We start from the raw sequence: 9,702 nt of genomic DNA, 5'->3' as shown, positions 1-9,702 counted from the left end.
GCCCTCTACCACATAATTATAATAATACTTTAAATTGCCTGAGTTTCGTGTTTGGGGAATAAGCCTTCCATCCAATTCCTTGAGCTTGTAGGCCCCATTAGGCAGCTTTTGATATATACACTATGGAAGCTTCCAGTTAGGTTGTGGTTTTCCCTCTTGGACGGACACTATGACCTTTCGTATTACTAGATCATCTTCACGCATCTCTCTTTGAATTACCTTGGAGTTGTATCTCTTGATTGCTATATGTTTAGCAACTAATTCTTGGATTTGGGTGACATCCTTCTTTTCATCCACTACGTCGGCGTTATATTCGTGCCATTCTTTGTTTTCCTTTTTATTGAAGTGTGAGTGTCGCCATGTTGGCGTCTCAATTTTGACGGGTAGCATGGAGTCCCTCCCATACACTAGTGTAAAAGGTGTTTCTTCAGTAGTGTAATGAGGGGTTGTGTGGTATGACCATAGTAATTTATGCAATTGCTCAACCCACAAACCTTTGGCCTAATCTAGTTTCTTCTTAATTCCTTTCAATATAACCTTGTTGGCTATTTCTTCTTGTTTGTTCACTTGTGAGTGAACGACGAATACAAATTTAGTCTGTACCCCCGTCTCTTTGCATAAATTGATTACGCCAGTAGTGGCAAATTATGTTGCGTTGTCTGAGACAAAGACTCCTAGCAAGCCAAACCTGCACATGATCTTCTTCCTATAAAAGTGGATAACTCTTTTAAATGTTATCTTGGATAAAACCTATGCTTCTATCCACTTCGTGAAGTAGTCAACTTCAATAATCAAGAATTTTAGTTGCCTGGGAGCAAGGGGAAACAACCTCAGAATATCTACGCCCCATTGATAAAAAGGCCTAGATATTGATACAAATTGGAAAAACTTGTCAGACGCATGGTATATATTGGTATGCCTCTGGAATTTGTCACACCTCTTGACGAAAGTTATGATGTCATTCATTAAGGAGGGCCATTAACATCCTTCTCTTAACAAACTTGTGGAATATATTGAAAATAGTATTTAGATGATTATACTGCCTAAGTACCATTCTTCCAGCTAGGTCTGGTTTCTTAAGAACCTAGGGTACGAAATAATTTGTCTTTACCAATATACAATGTCCTTGAAAATAAGGCCTAAGCTTTATTGCGGTAAACACCACCGCCAATGTGAGACTCTCTATCTTCTGATAACGGACATTCGAGCTCTATAACACTTTGCTTACAAAATAGACACATCGCTCTACCTTATTTGTTTCTTGAACAAGTACTGAGCTTAACACTTGGTTAGTGACAGATAAGTAGAGATATAACAGAAAACCTGCCACTAGGCGTGTTAGAACGAGAGATAACGCTAGGAAAGCTTTAAACTTATAGAACGCCTGCTCACACTCTTTAGTCCACCCAAACCTCTCATTTTTTAACGTGGAAAATAAGTGGAAAGCCTTGTCACCTGCATAGAAAAAAATGGGAAAGGGCAGTTAAGTGCCTGGTTAGTTGGTGAACCTCATTGACATTTGAGAGGCTTCTCATGTTTATGATGACTTGGCATTTATCTAAATTCACCTCTATGCCCCCTTTTGGTGAGCATAAAACCTAAGAACTTTCTCGCCAGTAAATCGAATGAGCACTTAGTTGGGTTAAGGCGCATATTGTAATTCTTGACCGATCTTGGGATATCTTCCAAGTATGATGTGTGGCTTCCTCTTATGACATCTTCACGATCATGTCATCAATGTAAACTTCTAATTTGTGTCCTATCTACTTTTAAAACATTATATCCATGAGTCATTGGTAGGTGGCGTTAGCGTTCTTGAGCCCAAAAGGTGCGACGTTGTAGTAATAATTACCATGATTGGATATGAACGATGTCTTGGGAGCATCTACGAGATCCATTGTAATCTAGTTGTACCTTGAATAGGCGTCCATGAAACTCAGTGTTTTGTAACTCGAAGATCCATCAATCAAGTGATCTATATTAGGGAGTGATAAGGATCTTTAGGACATGCAACATTGAGATCAGTGAAGTCGATGCACATACATCACTTGTTCAATGCCTTTCATACCAAAACTACCTTAGCAGCCATGGAGGGTATTTAATCTTCGCTAGAATTCCTCCTAAGAAGAGCAATCAAATCTTCCTCTTCAGATTCAGGCAACGAGGTGCCCAACTTAGTGACTTGGCGAGGCAGGGGCCCGATATGGATTGTAACACCCCAAATTTTCTCTATATTAATTTAATTAAGGTTTAAATTAATTAATTGGAATAGTTTGACATTTTAATTGAATTATTGGAGAATTGAGAGAATAATATAATTGGGCCAGAGTTGTGATTAGTAAAGAAGGGGTGTGATTGTTAGGCCTTTTACTGAAGTAGTTTACTTTTCATAAAAAAAGGAAATAAAGAAAATTAGAAAATAGAAGAAAAAGCGCAAATTGGAGAGAAGCTGAATACGTGAAAGAGGAGAAGAAGATGAAGAGAGCTTTCAAGAATTTCGAATTAAGGTAAGGGGGACTCTTCCGATTAATATCTCTTATGTATTCATGAGTAGTAGGATTGATTAGGGTCTTATTTGATTCAATTTGAATATGTTAGGTTTTGAGATTATTGGATTTTGGGAAGTTTCATAACTTTTGCATGATTTGATGGAATTGGATGATGATGATTGTGTATGATGTTGATTGACTATTAAAACATGTTCGAATTATGTGGTATTATGTGAATTGATGCTGTTTCTATATGGTAATCGTTTTGGTACGAAGTTAATTGAGTTGGAAAATGGAAAGTGATGTCAAAAGTGATTTTTTGGGTTACTGGTACGCGGTAACTGGTTACTTGAGGTGAGGTAACCGGTTACCTCGTCTGTGTTTTGTGTTGTTGTTGCTGTCTGGGAGGCAGTAACCGGTTACTCGGATTGAGGACCTCCCAAAATTTAGAGCCATGTGTTGTAGCACTTCCTGCATTTCTATAGAGCCGACCCTGACTCTGTATTTGTGGTTTCTCTGTGTTTGTTAGAGAGTGACTTTCAATATTAAAGTGCTGATATATTTATAGCCTCACATGGACCTTAAATCGAATGAACCAATTCTTCCTAAAATACAACAACATGAGGGGAAACGTGTGGTTAATTTCCTACCATTCAAGAGACATTGTTAAATTTCACGACTTCCTATATGATGAATGTTGACCCAATGCATGCTCACCCACAATCACACGTTGCATATAAACGAGTGGAAAGTTGGGCGATGGATCCACATAAGTGATAGTCAAACCAAACGAAGAACGCTCGAACTAATACCATAGGCGACTCGGAAAGACCAAAGCGTACGCCTCTCATCCATGCACCAATGTTTCCCCCAATTATTCGAATATATATAGATACAAATAAAAAATTAAACAATATTTGTTAAAAATATATAAACAACAATAAAGAAAAAGATAAAATGATATTAATAGTAAAAATAAATGCTTTAAATTTAAAATGAGAGAGATGATAAGGAAAAAGTTGAAGGAGAAAACAAATTAAAATAGAAAAATAAAAAAAAGTAGAGAGAAAAAAGAAATATATAAAACAGAAAAGATATTAAAAAAATTTAAATAAATAAATAAATATTTAAATAATTAGTTCGAATTATTAAATAAACAATTAAAAATATAGTTGGGTAAAGTACTACAATTAAGATATATGTTAGTTGAACTAAATAGATTGATTAACATTAATATATTAGATTGATATTATAAAATTTAATATGTTTATACAAAATTAGTTTATTTTATAGAAAGTAGTGAAAACAATGTCTTGTCGTCTTTTTAGATTTTATGTGGTTTATGTATTCGGATACGTGTTATTTTTCCATTTTGTTTGAGTCTATGAGAGTATGAGATATTGATAAAAAATTATAATAATAAATAAAATAATAGATAAAAGATAAAAAGCAAGATTATTTTAATTAAACCAACGTTTTCAATGATAAATTAAAAAAAATACATAATTAACATAAAACAAAATAAATAAATGAGGAACAAACAACGTTGTTTCGGGTGGGTGAATTTGAATTGACTCACTCAAAATTCCAAGGTTGTAAGCTGAAAGAAACCAGAACAAGAAGAACAATTAAGGTATAGAATAATTTTTGTTGCGTTAATTTAGAGTATTAAATTCAACAACAATTGACACTGACTCTCACATGTTTCCTTTTTACTTTCCTTTCCTGTTTCAGAATCTGTTTATAGTGTAATGTAACTGAAAAACCCAAACCATGGACTCGACTGGATAATTAACGTGTGTGTCACAGATAGATCTTATTTTCGATTTGGGTTTTTCGTTTTCTGTTCTTTCGGTGGGTTTGCTTTTGTTATCACAAGACGACAAGATGAGCTGGAGTAGGGTGTTGAAATCGGCGCAGGCTCTCGCCGCTCACACTTTTCTCATCTGTTTTACTCTTTTGCTGTTTCTCAAGCTTGATCATCTCATCTCTTCCTCTTGGTGGTTAGTTTTCTTTTTTCTTTTTTTTTTTTTTTTTTTTGCTTTTTCTCTCTTTTAATTGTTGTTATTTTGGAGACAAGGGGTTAATGATGTTACCCAAATCAGTGTCTGGTTGGAAAATATACAGGGTTGGTTTGGTGTAATCACATGCAATGTCTGATTTCTTTTTTCTGGTCTCACCAAATAATTCAATTACCATCAATATTTTAATTACCCCTAATTACAAAACTCTCAACAGTTTTTTTTAGCACTGTTGTATTTCTAGGGTTTCAGCTTGACACTTCTAGTAAAACTGGAACAGACTTCTGTTCTGACTGTGAATTGATTTATGTAAAACTGATTTTCTTGTGGGAAACACTTGTTTGTATATATTGCATGATACGGGTATGGTTCGGTATCGGATATTGATTTGTTACAGAGTACGACATTTTTATTACTGCCCAGAAAATTTTCAAATATACTATATTTCAATTCAAGATTGAAATCAGGAAAGGGGATATTTACATAACTGGAAATAGGGAAAGAATATGTACGTAGTGAGAAAGGGAAAGAATCTACGAGGTACTAAGGAAAGTATCAACATTATCTATAGAAAGAATCATGTAAACATAGTTATTTTTTTAAAAAATTTACTAAGTACGCGATTGTTGTACCCTTTAATTTATCTGACTAAAGTTACAGATTAGTACAGTCCCAATTCCCAAAGAGTGCCTGTGTGTATTCAAATGGAGTACCCAATATTTTTGTGTTTGAAAAATATTTTGGTTACATGATCGATCCAAATTAAGTACTCAGCAGTCAAAACGTACAGAATAGACGGATGGATTGAGTTTTGAAGTATTTGTGCATCATAGTGCAAAGTACGAGCAGATAATGTTGGTGGTTTATTCACCCATAGTTGTTCAAATAAAATGTAAAAGGATTCCTGAAGAAAAGGGGGAAAATAGTTCAGTTGATTGTGTTGTCTAAACTTTGTTATTGTGGAAATTTTATGATAGTAAATATGTGTGGCAAATTGCAGTGTGTATTAGATTCTGAGAAGATGTTGATTATAAGTCACTGACTTCAGCTTTTACACACAGGATGATATTTTCACCTCTTTGGATGTTCCATGGCGTTGTGGCTCGAGGAAGGTTTTCATTACCTGCACCCTCAGCTCCGCGTAATCGACATGTATGCCAATGCCATTTTTAACTGAAATTTGAGACATTTTTTTATTGTGAGTTTTTGTTTTGTTATTGTGGATATCCGACCATTAAACTTTAGAACCATGAATAATTGTATTGTTTTAAAACTTAGTTTTTTGAATCTTTATTTCATCTTTCTTTTAGAAATTACTATTATCATATTTTCCCCCTGTTAATGATTATTATGACAACTAAATACAATACTAATTTTCTATGGTGTAACAGTGGGCACCGTGTCATGCCGTTGTCGCAACGCCATTGCTTATTGCGTTTGAGTTGCTCCTTTGTATATATCTTGAGAGCTTATACGGTACTTTTCTACCCTATGCCTTTGTGCTTTCATATTCATCAATAATTTTCAATTATTTTAATCAATTCAACATGTTTCTCAGTTGTCTTTCCTTGGTTTTTTACTAAACAAATATTAAGTTAGTATTATATTATTATTTGTTCATCTAGTTAGATTGATGCTCACAAAGTTCTACTATAGACTCGTGAACATTTTGCAGTATCCTTGTGTCCGTTAAATGAAAGGCTTTTGTCTCAATAGAAGACGTGACTTTCTATAATGAAATTTCTGCAAGAATTCCAATTATACCAATGCATTTTTTTTTCTGTGCACAGTTCGTGGCTTTGCAGCAGTCGACCTGAAGATTGTGTTCCTTCCTTTACTAACATTTGAAATCATAATTCTCATTGACAATTTCAGGTAATTTCTTTTGGATTGTTTTGTCTTTTTTCTTTATCTACTTGGAGAAGTCCTGATCTCAATCATTGATGCAGACAATGTTTTTGTTGTGGCATGCTTTGTTTATGAAGAGATAAATGTGGAGCCCTTCAATCTCAATGTTTGTTATCTGTGCAGAATGTGTAGAGCTCTAATGCCAGGGGATGAAGAAAGCATGAGTGATGAAGCAATATGGGAAACTCTTCCTGTAAGGCTTTACATGTAACTCTTTTGATTTTCCATGTTCTCATTTTGTGGAAGCTTGATTACACTTAAAAATGTTTTTCATTCCGTTTCTTGTAGCACTTTTGGGTTGCCATCTCTATGGTTTTCTTCGTTACTGCTACAGTCTTCACACTCCTAAAACTGAATGGTAACTCCTTTTCTTCTACTATTGAATAGATGGATATTTCTTTTCATAATATCATCTATTTCTTAGAAATTTTGTCATTATCAATTTTTAATCTCATGATACCAACATTGTGATTAATATGAAAAATGATAATAAGTATGGTTTGTTTTTCTTGTGTGATACAGGTAGTGTAGCTTCTCTCGGTTGGTGGGACTTGTTTATTAACTTCAGGTAGGTTTTTATGTTATGCACTGAAATGTACTTTGATAATTAGCTTTGTGTTTATTAGATCGCTGACTTGAATTATTCGTATATGGTTTTTATATCTTATTCTTGCAGTATTGCCGAGTGCTTTGCGTTTCTTGTATGTACTAAGTGGTCGAATCCTGTCATTCATAGAAGTTCCAGAGAACCGAGTTCTTCTACTACAGTTAGATATCTTGACTGGAACAGTGGTTTAATGGTTTCTTCAGAAGGAGATCAACGGGAGGCGAGAATATGTAGCCTGCAAGACATAGGGGGTCATTTCATGAAAGTGCCGATTATTGTATTTCAGGTTCTTCTTTGCATGCATTTAGAGGTACATAATGATGCTGAATTGTGTGCTTAGCCGATCTCGGAAATTCACATTGCATTTGGAAATCTGAGCTGTTTTGTTTTGTATTTCAGGGAACGACTGCTTTTGCTGCACATTTATCTCTTGCAGTTCTTTTTTCTCCCATTTTCATATTGCAAGGTGTTGGCGTGCTGTTATCGGCATCTAAATTTGTGGAGAAACTTGTGCTTCTTCTACGTAGCGGAGCGGGTAGAGGACTTTATTTTAGATTCTCTTCAAGAGCTCACGATTGCTTGGGGTTCTTACACCATGGTTCTAGGTAATTAATCTTCTTTATTGTTATCATTACTAGAGAAAATTATAGGTTCAAAATATGTTGCTTGGTCTGATTTAAAATTTTCATTCTATTCCCGTAATCCTAAATCTGTTATGACTCAATTCTTAATTCCTTGGCTACTTTATGACACAATTTAACATGAATCGGACATGTTGCAGTAAAAAAATCCAGTCCTTTAGCTGTTTCTCAAATCAAATTAAGCCTTGATTATTGATTACTGTATTCTATGCACCAGCTATTTTTCTTACATTTGAATGAAAACCGCTCAGTTATATGTTAAGAATATGAATAGCGTGAAATCAAGGTTGTGTGATCCATGAGAATTACCTTTTCAATTATTTGGGTGAATTGTTTTCGTTAGCTGCAACAAAGGGAACATAATGGATGTATGATTCAATATGACCAAGCTGCCACAACGGGGGTAGAAGAATCGGAGTATATGTACGATTCAATATAATGACGCGTAAGAGGAAACAAAATAAGGAATATAAAGAATCAGTTTATCTCCATATTAGCACCTTGTATGTATGATTTTATCCACTGATCATAATAAAACGGGAGGGCACTTCATGGATCACATGGTCGATAGGGGAGTATATGTAATTCAACATATGGTTAATGTTATCCAATTTTAATGTTCAAATCTATCTCCATTATTATTGTTATACTGCTGCCATGGTTGGAGATGAAAAGTCCAACTCCAATGTTTAATGTTCAATTTTTTCAAAAAAGCGAAGTAGAAATCTTGTTGAATTACCATATGCATGTCATTATGAACTAAATCTGATCTGACAATTCATGGAATCAGATTATTAGGCTGGTGGTCAATTGATGAAGGAAGTCGGGAAGAACAGGCCCGATTGTACCACGAGGGAGCATCTGGGTAAACAACATTTCATTTACAATCTTAGTGTGTACCGTCAGAATAATGTGATTTATATGTTGTCTCATATATGGTTACCTCTTTATTTTTCTGTTTAACACTAGAACTTTGTATATATAATTTCTCAATGCACAGGTATAATACATTCAATGGTTACCCTCCTGAGATTGTTAAGAAAATGCCTAAGAGGGATCTCGCCGAAGAGGTAATGACTGTTCCTACAACATAAGTAGATCAGTTTATGGTGGATTCTGTTCGTGTCTACGAACATCTAGAGTAGTATGATCTGCATAAGTTTAGTTTATGATGCTCATATGTTCAATATTAGTTGCAAAATTCTCGTTCAGCCACAAGAACTATCTGATTTTCATCATTGACACGCTTAAAATTTTGTAATGTCAGGTGTGGAGACTCCAGGCTGCTCTTGGCGAGCAGACGGAAATTACAAAATACAGCCAACAGGAATATGAAAGACTTAAAAATGTAAACACTCTAACTTCTTCAAGTTATTTTTAGTCATTTCTTGTAGTTAGTTTCATAAAAAAAATTCATTTGGCCAACTTATATGTTTCATATATTGTTTTTATCAGGAGAAAGTGCTGTGCCGAATTTGTTTCGAAGGAGAGATTACTGTTGTATTGCTCCCATGTAGGCACCGTGTCCTTTGCAAGTAAGAACAACATAAAACTATATGATGATCAATGATACAACTTGCCACATTTCATTCATAGCTCATTCTTATGCTAATTTATTTGCATTGATGAACTGCAGCTCATGCTCAGAGAAGTGTAAGACGTGCCCGATGTGCCGCAACTATATCGCAGAGCGCTTGCCAGTATATGATGTCTAGGTGTTAACTTGACCAACTTTTGTATACAAGACCATAGAAGAAAGTGACTAAAGGAAAGTGAAAAAATGTTAATACTTGGTATATTTTTTGTTGTCACATTAATTCAGTGCCAACTTTTTTACTAATTTGTATATATATAAAATAGATATTTTGAGGCTTTATAAATGATTGCAATCAATTTCAATGTATGTAATGAATTGTAGTCAACCCAACTTTTTTTCCGGGTCAATCAAGTGTAAGAACTTGGCTTCAATTTCAAATGATACAATATTGTTTAGGAGAATAGGATTGCCATTTGAAAATGATTTTAACTTTTATTCA

At 34.5% G+C, this 9,702-nt stretch overlaps 1 protein-coding gene across 2 annotated transcripts; it reads left to right on the top strand.

The window, feature by feature from the left end:
• The first annotated feature begins 3,964 nt into the window (after positions 1-3,964).
• Positions 3,965-9,702, top strand: LOC131634225 (uncharacterized). 2 transcript variants are annotated; one of them, XM_058904880.1, is made up of 15 exons: positions 3,965-4,122; positions 4,224-4,492; positions 5,572-5,662; positions 5,902-5,986; positions 6,301-6,385; positions 6,542-6,611; positions 6,707-6,776; positions 6,941-6,986; positions 7,095-7,335; positions 7,425-7,630; positions 8,457-8,531; positions 8,667-8,736; positions 8,934-9,014; positions 9,122-9,201; positions 9,303-9,702. In XM_058904880.1, exons 2-15 carry the CDS (start codon positions 4,377-4,379, stop codon positions 9,379-9,381), a joined length of 1,395 nt encoding a protein of 464 aa, XP_058760863.1. In that variant the 5' UTR covers positions 3,965-4,122; positions 4,224-4,376; the 3' UTR covers positions 9,382-9,702. The 2 variants fall into 2 exon arrangements, with proteins under 2 accessions (XP_058760863.1, XP_058760867.1); XM_058904884.1 differs by lacking the exon at positions 4,224-4,492 and having other exon boundaries at positions 4,043-4,122.

This window comes from Vicia villosa, linkage group LG1 (genome assembly GCF_029867415.1).
Source record: "Vicia villosa cultivar HV-30 ecotype Madison, WI linkage group LG1, Vvil1.0, whole genome shotgun sequence".
Lineage (NCBI taxonomy): Eukaryota > Viridiplantae > Streptophyta > Magnoliopsida > Fabales > Fabaceae > Vicia > Vicia villosa.
Note: the sequence above shows the minus strand (reverse complement) of the source record. Positions and strands in the feature narration are given on the sequence as shown.